The 25,634-nt window shown below is 46.1% G+C and overlaps 1 protein-coding gene across 1 annotated transcript in view; it reads right to left on the bottom strand.

The window, feature by feature from the left end:
- XKR7 (XK related 7) overlaps positions 1-25,306 on the bottom strand; it is a 90,422-nt gene extending 65,116 nt beyond the window's left edge. The window contains exon 1 of the mRNA XM_069243376.1: positions 24,814-25,306. Within this exon, the coding sequence (XP_069099477.1) occupies positions 24,814-25,250 (437 nt within the window). The 5' untranslated portion in view covers positions 25,251-25,306. The remainder of the gene's footprint in view (positions 1-24,813) is intronic.
- Between the last annotated feature and the right edge of the window lie 328 nt (positions 25,307-25,634).

The raw sequence follows: 25,634 nt of genomic DNA, 5'->3' as shown, positions 1-25,634 counted from the left end.
CACAGAAAGGTAATTTAGGGCCTACAGCAGATGAGCACAGAAACAGCACCTAGACCACACAGATAAAAACAGAGCTGAGGTTCAGGCAACAATCATTCTGAGCGAGGGTGTGGGTGGAGAGGGACGATATCTATGCTTAATTCTGTGCCCCAGGAGTTACCATTGGGGCCCAGCAGCTGGTGAGGCCTCCGACACTGTGCTCCATCTGATCTGTGGTCTGGGCCTTTCCTGTGGGAGCTCTGTGCCGCGGAAGCAGACGGTGCTGCAGCAACTGTAAGTGTGGGGCTGCAGCCTCATTAGGTGCCAGTGCTCCTGCAGGGCTCGCGCCGCCCTTCCATCCGGACCCACATCCGGCTCCTCGTGTGGTCTGTTTGCGTTACATCAAATGGGTTGTTAATATGCACATGGAGAGGAGGAACTAATTTTAGCCGTTCCTGAGGCCTAGAGAACACAGTGTGCAGCCCCGGGGAGTGAGGGAGGACTGGGAGTGGGGGAACGGCAGAGGGCACGGAGACACAGACACACAGCCGCCACAGCCTGATGGAAGACGGCCCTGCCAGCACCACTACATGTTAAATACAGACTATAGCCAATCGTATTCTAGCATGGACACACATATGTGTGCTTAGGGCTTAGAAAAGAAACAGTTTGAATGGTGATGATAAGCATGTTTTCTTTTTAAAACTCCATTTTCACAGTGCTCATGTAAACAAGAGGGAGAAGTAATTTTCTGTTTCTCTGGGCTGCATGCAGTGCTTGCACCCATAAGGCTTCCTCATCTTGCACAGAATAGGCTTGGGAGGAACCAGAACTGCTACAGAGCTGCCTTCCATGCAGTTCTGCGAGACAGCATGGTTTACATCCAGGAGTAGCAGCAAATGTGCTGAGAAGTGCTCCCGCCGTTTCCACAGGAAATCAGTGGAAGTTAATGCATAGAGGAAAGCCCAAAAAAGTAGGGTTAGACACACGGACCAAATCCTGAGGCCTGAGGGAGATATGCTGGAAGATCGATTTCCACCCGCAGGTCCAGCAGTGAAATAAGGTATGTGGGGAAACTGACACGATTTAGCATGCTGTAAGCTAGTTCAGCACTCCGTCCATCATCCTTTAGTGTTGCTAAAGTTGCCCTAAGTGGGAAGGGTATGCCCAGACGTGGGTCCCTTGCTCACTGTGCCACTGGATTCAAGCTAGCCTGGCTGATGAAGGGTGATACCCTGAAACTGGTCCCAGGATGCTTGTTTCCGGTCCGGGGAGGACCTGGCTTGGCAGTTCGGGCTGGAATGTTCCCACAAGGAACAGGGTCAAGACTGATTTGCATATGGCTGGGTCCAAACTGGGGTGGCATGGTGAGCAAAAAAACTGATGGATTAAACTCAGATCTGTAACTGGGGGTGAGTGTTTGCATTGTTCGGCACTCAGTCCATCATCCTTTTGTGTTGCGTAAGCTAGTTCAGTGGCACAAGAAATTACAAGTAATTATATAGTTGATGAAAATTTTGAATAACAGATAGGTATTCTAGACTAATAGGAGCAGCGATGTGTAATGAGGTAGGTTTGGGGCTTTCATCGGTTTGGCTATGGCTTCGTTATGAATGCTGAAATGTTAGCAATAATTACCATAATTCCGATACATATGTTCTGTACATGATTGGTGCAGAATAAATAATCAATCATTCTAAAGTACAAATTACTGTGTGTGTATACAGTTTTGGAATTCTAGGGTGGGCTCTGCTTTGTAAATACCTCCCTCCCCGCAGAGATGAGAAATACTCTGACAGGGTTATCTGACTCCCAATACTCTCTGATTAAAGGAGTAAAACTTGTTAGAGTGAGGCCTAGCGGACACCTACCAGTTCTTTTTTCTGAAAGGTGTATAATGCCTACATATCTTAATTGGGGATCTATCTGGGTATGTAGAGTTAGACTGGGGCAGAAAATAGGCCTGGGCTCCAAAATAAAAGTGGCACACGTCATCAAATCAGATAATGAAAAAAGTGGTCCATGTTTGCAAATCGGGGCAGTCTTGAACTTGTAAAGACATGCGGTACACGTGTTTTTCAAGATGTGGGAGACAGCATGAATTTGGCTTGCAGCTGCCAAAGCTTGTGGCAATATCTTGGAAATCAACAGTAAAAACTGTCTCACCAGATCCTAAAAAGGCCCACAAACAGTCAGCAAACTGGCAGACACACTGACTGGTCACACTGGCCCTTCTGCCACTGAAAAGACTGCCCTATGGGCAGGGCCACTGGAATTGTGCGGCAGGAGAGGGCCAACTTATGCGGTAGGATTGATTGAATTATGTGGCAAGAAAAGCTAACTTATGCGCATAATGCGCCACATTCTGTAATAGTATTAGTTCATCATTTTTTTAACATTATAGTACTGTCTGGGCATTGGTCGCATCTCATTAGTGCCAGCTGAACATCCAGATATAGCAATAAGCAACAGAAAGGTGACCAGTCGAGTTTTCTCAAGGGCCTTTCACTGCGCAGTAACACGTCACTGCATTTTTAGTATCTGATGAACCGTTAGAATTAGAAACAAATTCGATTTTTTTGTTAAAAGCTGCACCTTATGCAGCAGATGATGGATTATGTGACAAATGTGGCAAATCTATAATTATGCAAAAATCACAGCAGCTGCTCAATCACATAACTCTATTGGCCAACATGTTGGGAGTTCAAAAAAGCAGTACTACAAGTCTCAAAATTATGTGTGGATCACAAAAAAAAAAATCAGGGCTTGCTGGAGATGGGGCTCTCAGCATGGGGCAACCTGAGTCACTTGGTCCACAGGGCCATGAAACAGTCTCTTGTAGCAGAGTCACAACAATGTGTTTCAAGAGGGATGTGTCCCCACAGCTCGCTGTTGGAGGGATATGTCTTTGCTTTCAGTATTTATTTAATACATTTCTAAATTGCAACATGCTTTCTTGTGGGTGCTTGAATGAGCTCTGGTCAACAATCTGCAGCGCAACAGAACAGAGGACTTGGTAAGCTCCTTGTGTCAAAAAAACTGAGATGAGACAGTTGGCACTGCTATCTATGTTGGTCAGGTGGTTCTATATAATAGTGCAGTTCATGACTTGATAATGTAACGATTTTAGGTCTTTCTGGACTATCTTGCGACCACAGACAGAAGTCCAGAATGTTCAAATGTTGTCACGGTTACACTTACAGTTCTTCCTCTAAGTTTGCTTCTTTTGGACATCTTCAGCCTGCATGACCTTGTTCGGATGTCCTAACAGTCTGTTCTTGCCCAATAATTTTTCTTGTACCTCAAATCTCTTTTCACAAAACATTGGTGTACTATGGATATGTCATTGAATGTTATTAGTTTCTCCTAAAGGGCCTTGTGGAGAGCTGGCAGAGTTGGGTGTTTGCACAAGTACCTCAGCAGTGGTCCCTCCACACACTTACTTTCATTTTCTTTGACATACCAGTAACTTCAAACTTCACCTCATCGATTACCTTTACCTCAACATGATCACCTCTGTCAGATCACCTTACTATTCATTCCCCTTAACTCAAATGAAATGCATTAAGTATGGTAAATTTAGTGCTAGGGAAAGGCTGCTTCTGACATCCCTTTTGCTGTTCACAACAGCTGCCTAGCTCCATGCACAGTATATTCACCTTGTTGCAGAGGGTGTGTGTGTGTGTGTGTGTGTGTTAGTGTGTGAAGTGTAGCATAGAATTTCTACTAGAAACATACCCTTTCAGTACACAATCCTATGTCTAGGCAAAATCTAATACATTCCTCAGATTGGATGTGTGCTGTCCATCGCAGCACTCATGTGAAGTGTGGATTGTTTGGAGGAATAGATGCATTTCTGCAACTTCGCACCTGCTTCAGTGAAGCATATGTTTTAATGTAAAGCCTGGTCTATCTTAGTAGATCGGGCTTGGGTTAACGCTGATCGCCCCATTTCCCTCCCATGTAATGCCCCTTCTGTGGAAATGGGTGCAAAGCACCCCACACTGCTGTTTGCAGAAAAAGGTAGCTTTCTGCGAAGTCTTTGTAACTTTGCCCCTTTTGAACCTTAGTTCTTATTTTTACGCACAGATGCGTTCTTATCTGCTGTATGCACGGTACCAAGTAATACATACTAATAATCCATGAATCGTACCCAGCAGCACTTTGCATTCAAGTCCCAGCACGCACAGTGTTGTTGGCTGAACGCGTAGCTGAGTTTGAACCCCTTGCCAGCTGCGCACCGGAAAGCAACCAAGATGGAGAAATGCAGGAGTCCGACCCCCCAGGAGGATCGCGCCCCCCCCGCCGGTAAAGGATGGCTGCTGATGAGGTCGCTGATCCACCTCCTGCTGGGGTGCCCCGGTCTCTAATTAGCCGTCTCTCGCGGGGAGAGGCAGAGAGGGGGGCTGCCTGCAGCCCGAGGCAGCGAGAGCTCGCCGCGAGCCACCCGTCCCTCTCCGAGAGGCTGCACCCGCGAGTGCAGCATTGTCATTACTGGGACAAAGGGAGGGGAGGGGGCGCCTGGAATTATACCCACCAGCTAATGACTGAACCAGACGCTTCTAACAGGTGCCCCTCCTCTGCAGGGCATGATGCCAAGAGGGGCACTGCGGCCTGGCACAACCAAACCAGCTCACAGGAGGGGCACGAAAAGACAATCTCTCAGGGCGCGTTTTTAGGGGTGAACACAGGGGGCCACCGATAAAAACTGACTGGCAGTCGTGAAGATTGTGCGCGCGTGTGCTATATACACAAAGTACTTTGAAGTTTTTAAGCAGACTTAATTAAACTTTACTATTGTCAGTGACAGGGCAAGGTCTTTTGAGTGTATCACTCACCCCAGTTCTCCTCTTCAAACTCTCTTTGCAACCTGTTTGTTAGATATTTACACTCTTTTTCTCCTCAAATCTTTCTGAAATACCGAATCTGCATATTTCACACCTTAACTCTTTCCTCTTCAGCACCCTCTTTTCACCCTCCCTTGCAGGTACTGTCTGGCATCTATTTCAATTCACCATCCCCTCACACACACAATGTACCCACCCACCTGTATGCCCTGCATTTTCTTTAACTTTCGCCCTGTCACCATTCTGACACCTCCTACACACACACTTTACATAGAATCACAATTGGCACTGCTGACCATTGTTCTGTGCACTCCGCAAAGAGACCAAGGATTGGATGAGCACGACATAGCAAACCCCTGATTGGTCCTGTAAGAACTTGCACTACTTCTCGCCTAAGCCCCCCAGGTCTCATCGTGGCCCGCCCACAACCTGAACTCACAGAGCTACATAGGAGTAACACTTTTCACTCTAGCATCGAGGAGTAATATGTTGCATGAAAAAATTAAGGGAAAGAAATACACCATCTAGGAAAAAAGCAAATACTCCTAGGGGAATGCAACCGTAAGTAAAACATGATATGTAAACTGGAACATAATCGCTTTTCGTAGGTTGAGAGCACAGTGTCTGTATTTACTGGATGGAGTTCGTGGTGGGCCACAAGAGTGGACCAGGACATTTACAGATGGGGTACCGCCCCACTAGGCCCTCCCACACGCCCAGCCCGAGCAACAATACTAGACGTGGCCTAGGGTTTGACCTTGGAACAGGGGAGCCAGGCTTGAGTGCCCACTTTAGCCAACATTCCGGAGGCTGGACAAATCACTTAATCTCCCCGTGCCTGCAAAAATGGGCAATGTAACCCATGGCTCTTGTAAATTAGTAAGGTTTATTGCTCTAGAGCTAAGAGTGCGGTTAAGTACAGAAAAACCCTCCCTCGCCAAAGATAACCAAGACACTGACAAGCCCCACGTTGCCCTTTATCGAGGGGCTTCACCCCAGTATCAAGATGAACAGTGGATGCTATGTGGGTGCATAGGTGACAGGTGAGCGTTTAACTTAATTCCAATTCCAAGCAACATCTGAGAACTGTCAGAATGCAAAGTCACTGTCACAATGTGACTGTTAGACAAAAAAGAAAATTAAGCATAACTAATGAATCTTCAACTGATTCTTTCTTTTTTAAGAAAGTGCATTTTATAGCTTTATAGAACCAGAGCATTCCTTAACATTGTTTGTTTTAGCAATGCATATATATTTGTGTTTTATACACACACACAAAAACACACACAATTTCACTGAAAAACGTTGTTAAAAGGGAGTCATGGTTTTGTACTGATATGCGAAAACAGCTTTTTTGTATAAAAACAAAATATCATACGAATTCCCCTGAAATAATTGAATTCAAGAGCACTGAGAAAAACTTTGTCCCCGATACTGATTCACACAAAATGTGCTACGACGAACCCGAGCTGAATCAGTGATGTGTGGGCTAAATATTTGCAAATGCTAGAAAAATAAAATGTCTTATTAAGTCTCGACTCCTCTGTAAGTACACAGTCACTGACTATGCCTAGATGTATTACATTCGTATTCAAATTGTGTTATTTCATGGCTCTATCAATGTATTGTTGGAATTGTGAATTGCAAGTCACTTAAGTGTACTGAAATATGTGTCCTGTGTATGTTTAGAATAATTTCACACTCCCTTCACATAGTGAATTTTGACGTCTCTTTATAGGTATGATTAAAGTCGAGTCTTCTATACCAGTAAAGTGCTAAGTAAAATATAGACCACCTATATCTGGAATAACTTAACCCCTCATCCTGGAGTTTCTCGCATATGTCTTATTCTTGTTATCAATTATGTATGTGCTATATCTATAAAGAGTAATGTGATATGTGTCACCCTGATATCTAAGCAAAATGTATCTCTCTTCCTATAGCGTTATTTTTTGTCACTCAGATAGTTAGAAGTTTATGCCTGTACATTATCATGTAATATGGAAGTCTCCTCTATGTCTAAAAAATCACACCTTCTTCCTACTCTGTTATTTCCCACATATTTCACATCTCTTTTACACTTACAGGGAGTGCAGAAATATTAGGCAAGTTGTATTTTTGAGGATTAATTTTATTATTGAACAACAACCATGTTCTCAATGAACCCAAAAAACTCATTAATATCAAAGCTGAATATTTTTGGAAGTAGTTTTTAGTTTGTTTTTAGTTTTAGCTATGTTAGGGGGATATCTGTGTGTGCAGGTGACTATTACTGTGCATAATTATTAGGCAACTTAACAAAAAAAAAATATATACCCATTTCAATTATTTATTATTACCAGTGAAACCAATATAACATCTCAACATTCACAAATATACATTTCTGACATTCAAAAACAAAACAAAAACAAATCAGTGACCAATATAGCCACCTTTCTTTGCAAGGACACTCAAAAGCCTGCCATCCATGGATTCTGTCAGTGTTTTGATCTGTTCACCATCAACATTGCGTGCAGCAGCAACCACAGCCTCCCAAACACTGTTCAGAGAGGTGTACTGTTTTCCCTCCTTGTAAATCTCACATTTGATGATGGACCACAGGTTCTCAATGGGGTTCAGATCAGGTGAACAAGGAGGCCATGTCATTAGATTTCCTTCTTTTATACCCTTTCTTGCCATTCACGCTGTGGAGTACTTGGACGCGTGTGATGGAGCATTGTCCTGCATGAAAATCATGTTTTTCTTGAAGGATGCAGACTTCTTCCTGTACCACTGCTTGAAGAAGGTGTCTTCCAGGAACTGGCAGTAGGACTGGGAGTTGAGCTTGACTCCATCCTCAACCCGAAAAGGCCCCACAAACTCATCTTTGATGATACCAGCCCAAACCAGTACTCCACCTCCACCTTGCTGGCGTCTGAGTCGGACTGGAGCTCTCTGCCCTTTACCAATCCAGCCACGGGCCCATCCATCTGGCCCATCAAGACTCACTCTCATTTCATCAGTCCATAAAACCTTAGAAAAATCAGTCTTGAGATATTTATTGGCCCAGTCTTGACGTTTCAGCTTGTGTGTCTTGTTCAGTGGTGGTGGTCTTTCAGCCTTTCTTACCTTGGCCATGTCTCTGAGTATTGCACACCTTGTGCTTTTGGGCACTCCAGTGATGTTGCAGCTCTGAAATATGGCCAAACTGGTGGCAAGAGGCATCGTGGCAGCTGCACGCTTGACTTTTCTCAGTTCATGGGCAGTTATTTTGCGCCTTGGTTTTTCCACACGCTTCTTGCGACCCTGTTGACTATTTTGAATGAAACGCTTGATTGTTCGATGATCACGCTTCAGAAGCTTTGCAATTTTAAGAGTGCTGCATCCCTCTGCAAGATATCTCAGTATTTTTGACTTTTCTGAGCCTGTCAAGTCCTTCTTTTGACCCATTTTGCCAAAGGAAAGGAAGTTGCCTAATAATTATGCACACCTGATATAGGGTGTTGATGTCATTAGACCACACCCCTTCTCATTACAGAGATGCACATCACCTAATATGCTTAATTGGTAGTAGGCTTTCGAGCCTATACAGCTTGGAGTAAGACAACATGCATAAAGAGGATGATGTGGTCAAAATACTAATTTGCCTAATAATTCTGCACTCCCTGTAGAGTTAAAAGTGAATATTTCATACATGTTTAGGATTATTTAGTATGTGCTTCATCTATGTCTAGACTAGACTTGCAGTGCTGTTTTATACCTCTCTTACACAAATAGTTAAAGTGTATCACCTATACCTGAACAGTATCATGTAATGTAATCATCTCAACTATGATTATTCTAATTACACTCAGTAGTGGCTTGTGACTTTTCAAAGCAGTGGGGCATAATACTTGGGGGTGGGATACCTAAATACCACAACTTAAACCACCACCTCTGCTGTCTAGGGGCTTTTCACGTGGGAGCAGTGGGAGTCGGCATCCACGGAGGAGAGAGGGGAGGTCAAATGGGTGGATGGGCACGCAAAAAAAAAGAAAAAGAAAAACAAATCAAGAAACACTTACCTTATTGGGACAGCATAGCACTTCATCCTCGCGCCGGACGTCTTCTGCCTGGACTGAGGTGTGTGCCAAAGCAAACTCCCTTTACCAATCCTGGCGCTGCTCACATGCTGCAAACCAGCATGAGACCAGTACCCTGATTGGAGGGAGCGGCCTCTGTCGGCGCTCCCCAGTGCACTGGAGGCCTGCACTTGCTCTCAAAGTGCCCAAACAGACATGTACACTATAAACAGTGCACAGGCGGCGCTCTGCCCACCCCTCCTTCCTGCTGCCACTCAGCAGGCCCGGCCCCGCCCTGAAACTCGGTTCCACGCAGGATGATGAAAAATAAAAAGGTAATAAATGACTCTTTTATTTTTCGTCTCTGGGGGGCATGTACGAGGTGCGATGCTCCCCTGCTCCAATGGAGGAGCTGTGCCTGTGAGGGAGTCTCAAAGATGTTCGAATGAGCTAACTTTGCAGCAATCCCTAGGGGAGGCCCCGGATGCTATTTTTTCAGGCACTGCGGGAGCACATGTAAAAAGCAATCAATACATAGTTTATGAAAGTGTCTGTCTACTAAGACATGGAGGCCTTTTTGCTGGAATATTCTGTAATGCCATCCACCACAGATCCTGTAGGCTCATGCGGTTTAAACAAGGATGATAAAGGTGGGCAGCCTCTAGGTCTGGCTGGGCTACAAGGGCCCATGCACGAGCCATGCCCTGAAAATGTTTGCATGCAAACAAACTGTGCAAACAACGTGATATAAAAATATGATCAACTCTTCAAAATTCAAAAAAGTCCACATGAAAAAGCGTTTCAACTTAGTACATCTGATAATATCACTGCACTGAGAGACATTTATTGAAAGCGACAGGTTTTAAACATGAACTTAAAAATATTCATGTTCTCTCACCCCATCCCCCTCCCACCCCCGCCCTGCGTGGCCAAGCCACTTGTGAATTAGGAGACAAGTCAGTTGTCATGTGCACCCCGTATGTGGCCTACATGTTTACACAGAGCAATATTTTATTATATTTAAATCAGGCACATAAGAAATGCTTGTATAGCATACATCCTAAACTCATGTATTCCAAAGTGCTCTCAAGCGCAATATGGAAAAACAGAAGCACAGTGAAATAAAATATTTGCCTAGGATCACACAGTTTGTTCACACAAGGAAGCCACGAAAATTCCTAGCTTTTATGATTTCACATTGTACCATTCAGACATTAGATACTTATCTACCTCCCTCTCCCGTGTTACATCATAGGTTAATTGTGGCACGTTAGGTTAGAGCGTGGGGGTCAGGCAGAAGCCACATTGAAGCTCGGCTCGTTATGGGCTTGAGCGTCCAAGAGAGCCTCACGCTGAGCGAGAGCCAGGTACCTGGCTTCAGTCTGGCTCAAGCTTTTAGTCCCGCGCCCACCTCTAGAAACAAGCAAATGGTCTATTGAACTGAGTGGGATTGAAAACTGTGACAACATGGATCACCATGGGCCCCTGCAATTGGTGAATTGCTCCACTGACTGACCCATCAGATTCACTGCGCTCGTTCACGCTGAGCAAAGCGTACTTAGTGAAACACCTCTGACAAAAGGCAAAGGGCCCGATTCAGAGTTTGGCGGATGGGGATACTGCATCACACATGTGCCGCATCTCCTGCTCGCCATATTATGAGCCCATTATATCATATGGACATCGTAGCACGACGGACGCATCACTGTCACGTTTGTGATGGAGTAACCTGTCCGCCAAACTCTAAATCAGGCCGCCATACCCCAGCTCTATTTATCAATGGCTAGAAACAGCTTGCAAAAGCCACGAACCAGACATTGCAGACAATAATGGACCCTTTGACGTATCTCACTTTCACCCCTTCCAGCTGGCCTCTCTATGATGATGCTTTATTTCCGTGACTGACACTAGACTCAAGTCTCTTCAACAATAAAACAAGAAATACTTTTTTCTGAATGGAGTATGCACCACACTGGCATAAGGTGCTGTATACTGTGTAATCCCAAGGTCAGGCCTGAACTGCCCCTAAGCAGGGCCTGGAAACACGTGCTCTGGGCTAAGGAGGAAGAGATGATGTAGGGAATGGTCTCTTGAACTCCCCTTGTGCACAGCCCCATCGCTTCCACTGCACGCAAGGAGAAATGTCATGCACAGTTCGGAAGGGACAAGTACATCCCCGCACTGTCTTGTGAGCACGCCCCCGGGATGGGCCAAACTGAACTGCCCCAACCAATCCTTGCAAGGCTCTCATGCTGTTTATAGAAATATACTGCATGAGAGCAGAGGAAGGATTGGTTGGGGTTGGGGAAGGTGAACCCAGCACTCCAAAGGAGACCAAGGGGGCTGTGCAGTGTTCCCGTGGCAGCTGAACACAGCACAGGTTCAAAAGGCCTGAAGTGCACATGTCGGGTTGAGCACAATAATGGACCTGTCCAACCTGACATGCGCACTTGACTTACTCCCTTCTGCCTGCCACGCTGCCAATCCACAGATTGGCCTTGTGCTGCCAAGATATCCTTGGAAAACCGAGACACAGCCGGGGGGAACAGTAAGTGAAAACTTAGCTACACTTTTAGTGAATATTTGTGGAGCTTTGGAAACAGTAAGTGAAAACTTAACTACACTTTTAGTGAATATTTGTGGCGCTTTGGGCAGCTTTGTGAGGTTGCAACGCCCTAACGCTCGAATGAAGGAGCCGTCACCTCCTATAGTGGTATTTCACATACTCTTGAAGTGTATCTTCTATATCTGAAAAGTATTATGTGATTTATGTTTCCTCTATTTCTAGACTAATTAATGCCTTCATTCTACAGTATTATTTTGCTTCTCTCTGACACTTACGATTAGAAGTAAATCTCCTACACCTGTACATTATTATTAATATGTGTGTCTCATCTATGTCTAGACTAATCACCCCCCCACTTTCTACAATGTTATTTCACATCTCACTTAAACAGTTGGAAGTGGATCTTTTATACCTGATCAGTAATGTATAATACAGGTTTCTCAGCTATGCCCAATCACACCTCTCTCCTAATGTGCCATTCCACATCTCTCCTACATATAGTTGAAAGTGTATCTTCTATACCTCAACAGTATAATGGCCTATCAGTGTCTCGTCAATGTCTAGTCTATTTCCTACCCTCTTCCTGCTTAGAGGTGGAAGTGAATCTTCTGGACCTGTACGATATTATGCAACAAAACTCTCTCATCTATGTCGAAAGAAACCACGCAACTACTATACTGTGGCATTTCACGTCTCTCTTACTCATATAGTTCACCTGAAAACTGCCATGTAATATGACTGTTTCAGCTATGTCTAAATTAACCACACATCTCTTCCTACCCTGTTGTTTCATATCTCTTCTACACATACAGCTAGAAGTAAACCTTCTATACCTATTCAGTAATATGTAATACAAGTGTCCGCAAATCACACCTCTTTTCCTACTGTGTTATTTCACATCACTCTTACACATAAAGATAGAAGTACCTTCTATCCCTGAACATTACAATGTAATATGTGCCTCAACTGTCTAGACGAATTATTCTTCTCTTCCTAAAGTGTTATTGCACATATCTCTTACACATATAATCAGAAGAGAATATTCTATAGCTATACAGTTTTATCTCATATGTCTCATCTCAGTATGGACTAAGTGCTACCCTGATCCTAAAGCATAGTTTCACATGTCTTACAATTATAGTTAGATGTGTATGTTCTATACCTGAACAGTGTTCTGTAATGTGTCTCATCTATGTCTCGACTAATCCCTCCCTCTTTCTGCAGCGTTATTTCATACCTCTTTATAGTTAGATGTAATTTTTCTTTACCTGAACAATATTCTGCAATATGTGTCTTGTCTATGTTTAGGCTAATTATATCCCTCTTCGCATTGTGCTATTTCACATCAATAATAAATATTGTATTAGTAATGCTGGGCATGTACAGTCTTTGTTATATAAAGGTCTTACACTTATGTCTGTAAAACAAACTGCCGTCCTCTAAGACTGAGCCCATGCTACAGAAAAATAAAACAAATAAAATGCTTGTCTTATGTAATAGGTGCCATTCCAGTAAGAGAACCTGCTCATAGAGTCTTATCTGCAGGAGAGAGAGTCCTGTCTTAATCCTTCCCTCAGAGACCAGGCCAGCTTCATTCATTGAAGAAAGTGTACTTAAGGATAAACCACTTAATCCCAAGATTAGACAGCAAGAATTGCAATATGAGACTATTGGAGCAGGTCTGGAAGATGTGCATGTCAATCACCAATCTAATTCAACAACAAGCAGAAGCCAGCCTTGGAAACAATTCACTCATTTATTTTTAGGTCCGGCGTTAGACTACTCACATTTTACTACAACTAAATAGGCAATATACTTACAGGGGCTTTCAGCTAGCCCGCTTAATTTATTAGTCTACTGTTGTACCGTTCAAATATTTCTTCCGTCCACTACAGCATACAACATGAGGCAATGGGTCAGCCCATTTCAGCATTGGCTAACTTCACTGTGAGTGACGGCATTCTGACCTTTCATACGGAACACATCTGCACACAAATTCGTTCCCTACAGTGCCAAGTACTACAATGGCAATATGGGTTTTTTGAGACTTAAAAAAATGAATTTTGCTTCAGCTGGAGGGACTTGTACTCAGGCGGGGAGGCTCTCACCTTTAGAACACTTCTCTAACTTGTGTATGTGTGCTGGCTGTGGTGAACGCTGTATCGCCTGAGTGCCACTCAACACTGGTGAAAATGGAATTGGCCTTGGCTAGGTGCTACAGTAACACTCTTGCTCAGCGACTATCAGCCTGCAGTTGTGCCATCTTTACTTCCCCTAAGATAGAAGCTGTGAATGACCCAGTTTCCAAGTTACCTCTTTGATATGCACACAGTAAAGAATTACTTCTGGCTCCTGAAATTTAGTTGTCAAGAGATGCACAGATGTTTTCTGAGGGTATTGAGCACAGTTACTGAGGATGCCTATCATGTGGCAGGTGCAGCCCTCTGTGCGCATTTTTGGAATCAGGTAAAAAACATACATGCACCAGTGGAATATATGGCAAGCGCATCTTGTGTTGATTCAAGGCCTTCTCATCCAACAATGTAATGGGGTCAAACCTCAGTCAGTTAGGGGGTGGACTGTGCAACTAACATGTTGGCTACCAAAGAATGTAAAAGACCGAAGGACAGGTCTGTTAGAAAGCCTAGTTAATGCGAGTGGACACCATGGCTGAAGGCTTGACCTCCAGATGCCTCACTTTCAAGCAAAGAGTCAAAAGAATAAACAAGCTCTTATTACTGAGGAAAACCAAAAAAAGGTGGTGAGATATAGCCAGTAGGTTCTTCTGTGACATCCTTATTGGTGGGCAATATGAGGTCTTGGTGGTTGTGTTCTGTTTCCCAGAATTCGAACTGGCATCGTTCACGCAACAAGAGGTGTAGCACCGACTAAACAAGCATTTGCAATGCAACGGGCCTCGCGTTTGCTCGAGTTAGAGCTATTAGCGTTGTAAATTCCTAACTGAACTTTTCTTGCCACATTAATTGAAAATGAAAAGTAAAACAGTTGATAGAAGCGAGTCAATTCAAAGCACTACAACCGCCATGAGCGTGAGGGTTATTGGCCCCCTGCGTGAATGTCTAGAAAGGATTGTGGCTGGGATGAAAGGCAAACCGAAACCGGAGGAGGGGCCACCACACTCTGTAACAGTTGGAAGTGTGACATAGTGTGATGGCCAACAAAAATGCCCACTTAGTGAAATCACATGGGAGGGAGCTCAGCACCAAAGGAGGGACATTTCACAAAATGCACCAATATAAATGAAGCATTTAAGACAAGCACAACAAAGAATGAATAGGAAGAATGGGTGTGGTTAAAAGCCCACAGAGAGCTTACAACATGCCAGAGCCCTTGCGTGGGCTACAAGGAAAGGGACTCCATAGCAATCTAAAAACTCAGGAAATTTATCAGCAGTGTGTTATGCCACGTAGGCCATAAATCCAACGAAAGTGGAAATATTCATGCATACTTTGAAAAATACACTAGAAATAGCAAAAGAGCAATGAATGGATATAGATTGTGCTCTGCTGGTCCAAGAGGGACTACAAAGACTGCAGTCCTTCAATGAGTTTGTACTGTCTACTAAGTTACTATGTTGACCTATCATCTTGGCCAAACTTTTTTATGAACTGTGGACCGTAGTGATTTCTGAACCATTGCAAGCAAAGTTAGTAAATAACATAATAATGACAAAATCATTTAGTGGACATGTTTTTGAACATGTGAAATTTGAGCTGTTGGCCTGGTATTAGAGCAAAACCCAGTAAGCAGATTCTACATTCCTTTTCGACCAAGCCCCTTGACTCTGGAATGACCGTAAGGTCAGTGGTGCCCAGAACCTTTGAAAGCATTAGGGCATAAATAGATCTACCACCATCACATTCACTGAGCAAGCCCAACCTATGCTAGATGGTTTGTGGGGAACAGCATTAAAAAATAGTTTTGTAAAACAAGGATCCAAACGTGCATTTTATGGCACAATTTTTAAACATGTTTGCTTAAATGCTACAGGTCTTACAGGCAGATTTTTGGTGGTATGTAACATAAGTGATAATGATGGATGACCAAAAGGGAGTATATGGCGCTACTTGTCAAAAATCAATGTTTCAATTATTATTGATGGTGCACTTAAAAGAAGGTCACCCTAAACTCCTTACACTCAGTGATGAATCACTGATAACAATTTTAGTTTATATAAGGCACACATCCAACACAAAGTCCATTAGAACTCAATGTTCATATCTTTATTCTCCAACTGCATAAACGAATATTCAAGTCCAAGTTCTTCAATTCTTCAGATTTCCAACTGTGAATTGTCGGTAGCCATTCGAACTCGCCAACACGTGATTCGTCAGGGGTGTACCCCAAGACTTCATCTGGGTTGTCTACACGAAATGTAGATTTTGAAGACTTCCTTATTATCTTATTCCAATTAGTAATAGCTCCTCATTACTGCAACTCCTATCGTTTGCGAGTACGCTAATGGACTTTGTGTTGGATGTGTGCCCTATATAAACTAAAAATGGTATGTAACATATCCTGAGCCTTGAGTTAATGTTGGTGTAGAGGGTAGTTGCACTTCTGAAAATAAACATTATAAACTACAGGTATAATAGAGCATCTTTCTGCAGAGGTGCAGAAAAAGATGGATCATAGGTTTCACAGCAGGTCAGATAATCTGGTCATGCAATTTGATACAGCGTCATCTCCTTCGCAAGGCACACACAGCATCAATTCTAGACTCCTCCTTTCATCTTCCTTTCATTTTAGCATCCTCCTCCTTTAAAGGAGTTTCCCAGTCATATAATCAGACTACTAATCACCCTAGAAGGTGCAGTTTGAGAAAATGAAATGTTCTCTAGGTCCAATCTCAATGTGTGGGCTGTGGAACAACTCATTTTAGTCCCTCGCCCACCTCCAGAAACAAGCGGATCGTCTATTGAACTGAGTGGGATTGAAAGCTGTAGCAACATGGATCACCATGGGTCCCTGCAAATGGTGAACGACTCCTCAATTTGGCAGAGTTCACAGACTCAGACAACAGAGTTTAACCTAAAAACCCTGCATGTTTAGACAGCATTCAGGTGTGTAGTGTAGCTCTGGTGCACATAGTCTTCCAGGGCTGCCTTTTAGGCCTGACTTCGCAGCACAGCTTTATGAAAGACAGTGATACCAATTCCTTCCAGATGCAAAGAGTGGACTTTGGACCCTCCCAGAGACGTACATCAGTTTCACCGCAAACGTGTGGCTGTTAAGTGTATCGTTCCGCCTCATATGAAGTGCTTGCATAACAATTCACCAGCAGCTATTACACAGCTCAATAGGAAAACAAAACATCAGTAATTAAGTTATTTATCTCTCGCATGCATTATATACAGAAAGCCCTCTAATTTTCAGTGTCGATGGCTTTTTGCACGCCTTAGTCAGGACTCGAAAGACAAGTCGCACTGATCAGCTTTGCCGTGATTTTTTTTTTGTTCTCAGTAGGCGGGGCTATGACAGCGCGAGACAGCGACGAGGGACTCACACTGGGACGGGCTGGCGCTGTCCGCTGTCCTCGCGCGACCTCGGTCAGTAGAATCCGATCCCATCTCTGCCTTTGTGCAAATATGTGACCAGCTTCAGACACCGACGCCCCATTGTGGTACGGGGCACAATACCCCGAGACCGGTGCTAGGTATGGACCCGGAGACACACTGAAAATATACGCACGTCAGCGCACAGCTGGAAACAGACACATCAGGCAAAAGGCTGGATGTGCACACAGCTAAATACATTTTTATAGCTCCAATACACGCAAATCAAAACAGCTGGATTTATAGACACAGGGTTACAGCTGCAGGTACACACAGATGATGTACAGTGACAGACATCTACACATTCACAGACACACAGCTGAAGTATTCATGCAGATGCGCACAGCGGGGTATACACACAGAGAAACGCAACTAGATATATGTGTAAACCTAGATACCCACACTTAGCTAGAGATACCCAGAGAAGTACACATCTAAATATAGTTGTACACTATGTATGCACGCACCTAGAGACAGCGCTAGATACACACACATACACAGCTTAGTCTAGATCTATAGCTACATATACACACAGCGACACAGGTATACACAGAGGCACACAGCTCAGGCTAGGTCTACAACTGGATGTATCCTCAGAGACACAGCTGTACACACACACAAGCACACAGGTCAGCCCAGGTCCACAGCTAGATACATACATAGAGGCGCACAGCTAAGGGTATGTCTAAAGTGACAAGCGGGCTAAAGGCACGCAGGGACAGAGTCAAGCAGCTGGATGTTCACAATAAGACACACTGTCTACCTAGAGGCACACAGCTGGAAGCACACTCTGACAGACACAGCTACCAACACACAAAGAGACACTGTAGAGGACAGGCGCACACAGAGGCACACAGCTAGAAGTAGCAGCGAGACATAGCTACAAATACACATAGAGGTATACAGCCTGATGCACACAGTCGTGCCTTGAACATATTCTTAACACCCCCTATGTCCATGCCTGTGTCCAAGACCAACGCAAAATAGCCCCTTCCCCAACAGAGGAATGTGACGGGGCCAGTGGCGGCCCGTCGTTTAGGGCGGAGGGGCCACGCCCCCCCACCCCATGAAGAGTGTCTGTCAGGCTGAACAAAGGCCAGCCTGACAGACACTCTTCATGTTCAGGTCAGGCAGCCAGGAGTGAGCCACGCGCGATTTGCGCAGACTCCTGGCTGCCTGAGCTGAACTTTGCTGGGCTGATGAGATCACAACCCCTATGGGCGTGACCTCCTCAGCCCAGCAAAGGTGCCTCAAGGCCCTCCCCTGGGTGACCCATTGACACTCTCCCTGGGCGCTTCAGGTTTAAGCCCTGAAGCGCCCAGGGCGAGTGTCAATCAGTGACACTTCGTCACAGAGTGGGGTGGGGTCAGCAGTCTCACTGACCCCATCCCACTCTGTGACGAGGCTGGGACACGGGCTCAGCCAATGAGGGAAGGCAGCAGTCCCAACCCTCCTGGGACCTGGAGGCTAAAGGTAAGTGTGTGTGTGTATGTATGTGTGATATGTTTTACATTGAATGTTTGGTGCGCGCGTGCATGTTTGAGTGTTATGAGTGGTGTCAATGGATGTGAGTGCGTGCGTGCGTGTCTGTGTGTGAAAGAATGAGTCTGTGTGTGTGTTTATGTGTGTGTGTGTGCCCCGCATGCCCCCCTCCCAAAGCTGCCGGCCGCCACTGGATGGGGCCCCATTGAGTCTCCTCTATCCTGCAGACATTCACTGGCCTAGGGCTCAATGGGGGCCTTTGATGGGATAGGGGCACCTTAAGGGGGTGTGGCCCCCTGCACCACAAGGGATGCAGGGGTCTGCGTTACACCTCTGGTCCAGTGTGAACACAACTGACTGCGAACGGCCTTCGGACAATGATTTTCACGTTCCAACTGATCAATAATCCCCAAAGAGAATATCGATCAAATATAAAAACCCACTGCACATGAAGCTTACCATAAAACACACTATCGAGTTTAATCTGTGAATTCGCTGTATGACCTATGCAATTGCGACAAATCTGCATGAAACTTTCAAACACTGAATGAAAGTGCATTGCATTTTATATTGTGAAAAACTGTGTACAACTTTGTGAACAGGATCCCAAGTTAGTAGCAAAAAGATAGCTAAAAATAACTATGCAGGTGCATGTTTGCACAGACACATCATCACGGAAAAGTTCATAAGTACTCAGAAGTCTGAACAACAATTGTTAAAGAACCTAGAAATTCCCCTAAAAACGCAATTTCAAGGAACTTTATATTTACAACTTTCACTCAAAAAACACTCGCCAGCTCTGGTTCGAAGTTTAGCCACAACTAGGTAACAATGTAGCCGTGTACTGCTCATGACCTCACATGATGTCACTGATGAAATCACAAATAACACTGTTGACATAATGCGTGAGGTCAGAGCCCCCTTCCCCTAATAACAGATAAAAACCACCATAAGTCTAAAGCACACACTTTACTGTTACAGCAACCCCAATGTCACACCTCAACCTCTGTAACACGGAGGCAACCCTGGTCAAACGTTAAAGCAAAGACACTTAACACCAGAGCAAGGTTTGTGACATCAGGAAAACAGAGCTTTAACACAAGAGTAACCCCTTCCTAACATCAGAACATTCCCACTCTACTGTTAGAGTAGACTCACCCTAATACCAATGTAATACCAGAATGGCACTAAAGCAATTTCTGCAACAGCAAAGCAATCACACCCTAACACTACAATAATCTCTAGAGCACCTGGGCATCAAGGGCAACCCAGCCCCAACAACAGGATAAACTAACCCTAACAAAAGAGTAAACAAACCCTAACACCAAGATAAACCAATTCAAACACCAGGGTAAGCCAAACCTAACACCTAAGTAACCCGACCCTAAAACCAGAGCAAACCGTACCTAACATAGGGTAAACCAACCCTAACTCCAGGATAATCCAACTCTAACACTAGAGTAGACCAACCATAACACAAGAGTAGACCAACCTTAACTCCAGGGTAATCCAAACCTAATACCAGGGTAAACCACTGTAACACCAGAGTAAACCAACCCGAACACCAAAGTAAACCGCCTCTAACACCCGAGTACTCCTATCCTAATGTTGGCCCAACCCAGCTCTAACGCTTAATTAACCCAAGCAATGCCAGAACAAATTTGCTCCAACAGGAGGGTATTTACCTTAGGACTAGAGCAAATCTGTTGGAACACCCGAGCAACACTGCAATAACAAGCAAGACATTCACTTTAAAACCAGTGCAACTCAGACCTAACTTCAGTGCAACCCCCAGGCAACTCTACCAACGTCGGATGAACCTCAGAACAAAAAATGAAAATGGCTCCCGCCCGTGTAACCTGCAAAGGTCGCACTAGAGTACCCACTGTGATAAACTCAACAGTGAACCTTCATCTCTAAAAGCTATCACCAACACAACAACCCTGGCACTGAATGTGAGTTATCCCCACACAAAGACCCGAAACACAGCTGGCCACAGATCGATGCACCTAGTAGCACCTCTACCTAACACCAGCTCTCTCTCTAACCCAAACTGTGTATCAATTCTTCTTCAAGATCCACGAAGCAACCCAACCACCTAACATCAGAACGATCTGAACACTGACTGTGAAGGAAGTACTTTTTTTGGCCATGAACGCACCACCTGCTCTTTGTAAGAGCACACCATCACAAAGCAGGACGGTGAAACCCATCTTGTAGAGTTTGAACACTCAAGTCTTACAAATGAATGGTGCCTGCCAGAGCCAGCACCTTTACCGCAGTCTGCTCCACCATAAGCAGGGCGGAACGGGGTCAAATCACCCATCCAGGGATGCTCAAACATTGTGGCCTCAAATTACCCATCCAGGAAAGCCTAACCATTGTGGCCTGAACGTTCGGATTACTTATCTAGGGAATCGTAAACATTGTGTCCTCGAACTTCAAGTCACTCAATAAGGGAGCTTAAACTATGTGGCATTGTGTTTTTAAACTTCAAATCACCCAGCCAGAGAAGCTTAACATTGTGTCCTCAAACAACAAATGAGCCAACCAGGAAAGCTTAAAAATCTTGGCATTGTGTCCTCGAACTTCAGTTGAACCATTCAGGTGAGGCTTAAACACGATGTCCTCAAACTTCAAATCACCCAGCAAAAGAAGTGTAAATATTGTGGCATTGTGTCCTCCAACTTCAAATTACCCACCCACAGAAGCATAAACATTGTGTCCTCAAAACTTCATACTACCCATCCAGGGAAGCTTGAACATCATGACATTGCGTCCTCAAACTTCAAATGTACCATTTAGGGAGGCTTAAACATTGTGTCCCCAAACTTCAAATTACCGAATAAGAGAAGCATAAATATTGTGGCATTGCATTCTCAAACTTCAAATGACCCATCCACAGAAGCATAAACATTATGTCCTCAAACTTCAAATCACCCAATAAGAGAAGCTTAAATGTTGTGTCATTGCGTTCTTAAGCTTCTAATGACCCTTCCACGGAAGCTTAAACATTTCGGCAATGTGTCCTCATACTTCAAATCACCCATCCAGGGAGGCTTAAACATTGTGGCGTTGCGTCCTCAAACTTCAAATCACCCAATAAGGGAAGCTTATAGTTTGGGGCATTATGTCCTCAAACCTCAAATCACCCATTCATGGAAGTTTAGGAGATATGCGTGAGCACTGGAAACATCCAAGACATCCCGGATTTCAGGAAAGCAATAAACACCTGACTCTTCCCGGATGTTGAAGGCCCCACCAATCACAACACAGAATTTGTACCACTCAAGGATGACATGGGCGCTACAGTTCTCGGGATCATCCTCAGACATACATGTCCCCCATGAAGGGTAGGCACCGAACAAAACCTGCGGCTGTGTATCTCGCGCTCCATGGTTACACACACACACCCTGCTTACTTGCAGGTACACGTCCACAGTGGAAGCAGCACGTGCCCTACATGAACGAAACTAAAACATTTCCCACGTATACCACACTACGTTCACGTCTCTTCTTCCAGCCAGACACAAATGCTTTATAAGCTTCAGCGTCCTATCTCTCACTCCTTTTCACAACTCTGATCATCGCGCGCGACACCGAAACACTCCTACGGAGGTCACACTACAAATCCACACTGTGCCATGAAAACACACCGCACGAAGGTGCATACTTCCCATCTTCGAAGCACTTCAGCACCTAGTCAGAGGTAGGAAGCGCTATTTCAGTGCAAACACATTACAATGGAACTGTGGTCGTTACATGGGTTGGGGACAATCGATCGCCCGAGCAGGCGCCTGGAAGCTTGTGAAGTGGAAGCCGGCGCTGGTTTCAGCAAGAACCAATCATTCTACACCTGCGAGAGCTTCGCGGATCAGCGCTGTATCCAGCCCCAGAGCAGAGCTAACAGTCATGACCATCACCCGAGGGTTATCCACAGACAGACACGCTTCAGGGCCTTGGACAGCGCCGAGGACTTCTAGTGCTGTAAATATCTGCCTTTAACTACGCCGCGTGGACTAAACATTGGGCACCATGGTCGCCTTTGTCTGTTTGCTGTTAGGTTATTTGGCATCGTATATTAATCCAGCATCTGCCGCATAATTTGGACATTGCAACAAAAATGTTTTAAGCTCAATCAGATCCAAAGTTACTAAAAAAAAAGAGCAAAGCACGCGATGTACAGTACCAGCCCATTTGCAAAGGATGACTGGTCAACTTTAAGCTACGGCGTTCCTAGTCTTAGGTGTTAAACTATTATTGGTAAGGTGAAGCCTTTACCAGAGTAATGTTGAAACAATGGTGCCATCTAATTGTGCCAAACAATTTGCCTTTTTGTGCTGAATTAGTCAATCCTGCCGCATATGTTGGTCCTCTACTGCCACACATTTCTATTGGCGCAGTCTGTAGCTGGGATTTAAAGTACTCTGCAGTCACAAGTTTGAATCAGAGCAGGGCCGACCCAGCCTTCCATCTTTCCAAGGTAGGTAAATTGTGTTCATTAAAGTAATAATAGTAACACCCGATATATGTGCAGCGTTTAAGCACGGCAAAAGTGTGACATGATGCAATAGACGAAAACAAATCAATACTGAGGATTGAAACCTGGCAGGCCTTTATTAACGAGTTGCGAATACTTAGCGGTGCTGGAGCGAAGGTACCATTCCTTTTGGACCTACCTAGTTCTCCAGTGAAAGTTTGACAAGTCCCTCATTCCCTTGACAACAGCTCTCGCTCCCCTAAACCACAGCATTGCTCTGCCTTACACCTCCTGTACACAATCCACCCCTTCCATACGTGTGGTTTCCGCATTCTCTTTAAACCCTGCCATAAGTTTGGGTTAAGGCCTTCTCGTGACATGGTTTAACCCCCCTGCTCTGGATATGGTTTGTCCCATGCTCTGTGGAACGTCTATACTGCCACCCTTAGGGAGGACCCCTCAGGACACTCCACCACATGTCTTGCAGATGGCTTAAACGGCAATAGAAATGTTTTCAGTTTACACCTTGGGTGGTTTACCGCCTTCCCTGAGGATTGTTCCACTGCCAAAGGGGGGTGTCTAATTCGTGCTCTAGGAATGGTTCTCCACCTGCATTTAAAATGGTTTACGCACTACCCTGTGAACGACTTACTTCCTCGCATGGGGATGGTTTGTTCCTCTTTTATGGGTGATTTACGTACCCTCTGACCTAGATACGTTCCCCATGGATGGTTCACTTGCTGACCGGATATGGAATTCGTCGTTGCCCTGCCCTGCGCATAGGGTGGTTTGCACTCTGCCCTGGGTCCGGTTACGATCACTGTTAGCGGTTCACCATTTGCCCACGAGATGGTTTACCCCGGCCCAGGGATGAGTCCCCCCATACAAATGGTTTACTCTTTTCAAAAGGGCGTATCACCCCACGAACTCCGTATTTTAACATCTTCCCCGTGCCTGAATCCCCCATGTTCTGTGAGTAGCTTCACCTGCTGCCTGTTCAGGTGATGCCCAAACCATAGCATTACCCCCGGTTATCGCCCCACACCTCGCTCGCCTCCAGTCCTCCTCGTAGGCTGTTCACCCACAGTACCCCTGGCCTGATTTCCCCCTGGACTGCGGCTTTTCCAGTGAGAATGACTCGCCTAGCACCCCCTTTCCACCTCTCCCAGATCACGCTCACGGCCAGGCCTGCGATGCGCCGGTGTCCAGGCCTCACCCTCCCTGGACACTTGACACACAACACAGTGCATGTGCCCCCATCATTCTCCCCCTTTACTTTCAGACCCCGTGCACTTCTTCACCTGTGGCCCTTTTCCCCACCACGGAGAGCGTGGTGCACCCATTAACCTCTCCCACGGTCCCAACCCTTCTTGCCTCGAGAACCTGTGGCCTCCCTGCCTCGTGAATTTCCCCAACCTCCGTATATGGTCCAACCAGTATCCTACACTCTGTGGCCTCCGCGTGTTTCATTCACCGGTGAATGGTGCACCGAAAAGGCCCCGTGATCTCCCTGCCCCATGTGTGTCCCCCATTCCCTAGTTCGTGGTTCACCATCACCAGACACCCTGTGGTCTCCCTGCCCCTTGGGTGTCCCCCATCCCCCAGTTCATAGCCCACCCATCACCAGAGACCCTGTGGCCTCCCTCCCCCGTGGGTGTTTCCCACAACTGCCCCCAATGTGGTCCGCTCATCACCCCCAGACCTCCCTGCACTTTGGTTGTCCCCCATTCTCTAGTGCATGGTCCTTCCATCACCACAGACCCTGTTTCCTCTCTGCCCTTTGGGGGCACCGATCCCCAGTGCACGGTCCACTCAGCCCCCACAGACCTCCCGCCCCGCTCACCTCCAGACCTGGCCCAGCTGCAGCAGGTGGATGAGGCTCTGCAGGATCCAGCCGCAGAGGCGGCAGCAGCTGGCGCCGGCCGAGGCCGGGGGCACCGCTGAGGCGCTGGCAGGGTGGGCGCTGTCCTTGGTGCCGCCCTCCTTGAGGCTCGGGCCCCGCACGGCGGCGCTGGCCGGCCCCGGCCTCGAGTGGTCGTAGACGAACCACCTGAAGCTGAGCATCTGCACCACCAGGGAGGGCAGCAGCACGAAGAGCAGCGTGAGCCCGAACCACCAGCGCTGGCCCCGCAGCAGGTAGTCCGCCGCCAGCCACAGGTCCGAGGCCCCGTCCGAGAAGAAGACCAGCAGCGCCAGCAGCACCCACAGGCAGTCCCGCAGCCGGTACTCCCGCGGGACCCGGGCCCCCGCCGAGCCGCCGCCGTCCGACTTAGCGGCCATGATGGAGAGAAGGGGAGAGACTTCCGGAGGGGCCGGGAGAGCTGGGGGATGGAGAGGATGGGGATGAGAGGAGGGGAGGAGGCAGGATGGGAGGAAACAGGAAGACGGGAGGGGGAGGGGCAGGCTGGGAGGGGGTGGGAGGAGGAGATGAAAGAGCGGGGAGGGGGCAAGAGGGGCGAGGTGCAGCCCGGGGGTGGGATGATGGAAGGGGACCATGGAGGTAGGGAGGAAGCAGGTGGGATGGCGAGGGGTTGGGCAAGGTGATGTGGAGAAGAGATGATGGGAGTGGAGGGGAGAGGCGCTGTGTGTGGAGAGAAGGGAAAAGGGAAGGGGGAAGCAAGGCTAAGATACATCAGGGGAGGGGGCGAGAGGCGAAGAGAGAAT

This window comes from Pleurodeles waltl, chromosome 7 (assembly GCF_031143425.1).
Source record: "Pleurodeles waltl isolate 20211129_DDA chromosome 7, aPleWal1.hap1.20221129, whole genome shotgun sequence".
Lineage (NCBI taxonomy): Eukaryota > Metazoa > Chordata > Amphibia > Caudata > Salamandridae > Pleurodeles > Pleurodeles waltl.
Note: the sequence above shows the minus strand (reverse complement) of the source record. Positions and strands in the feature narration are given on the sequence as shown.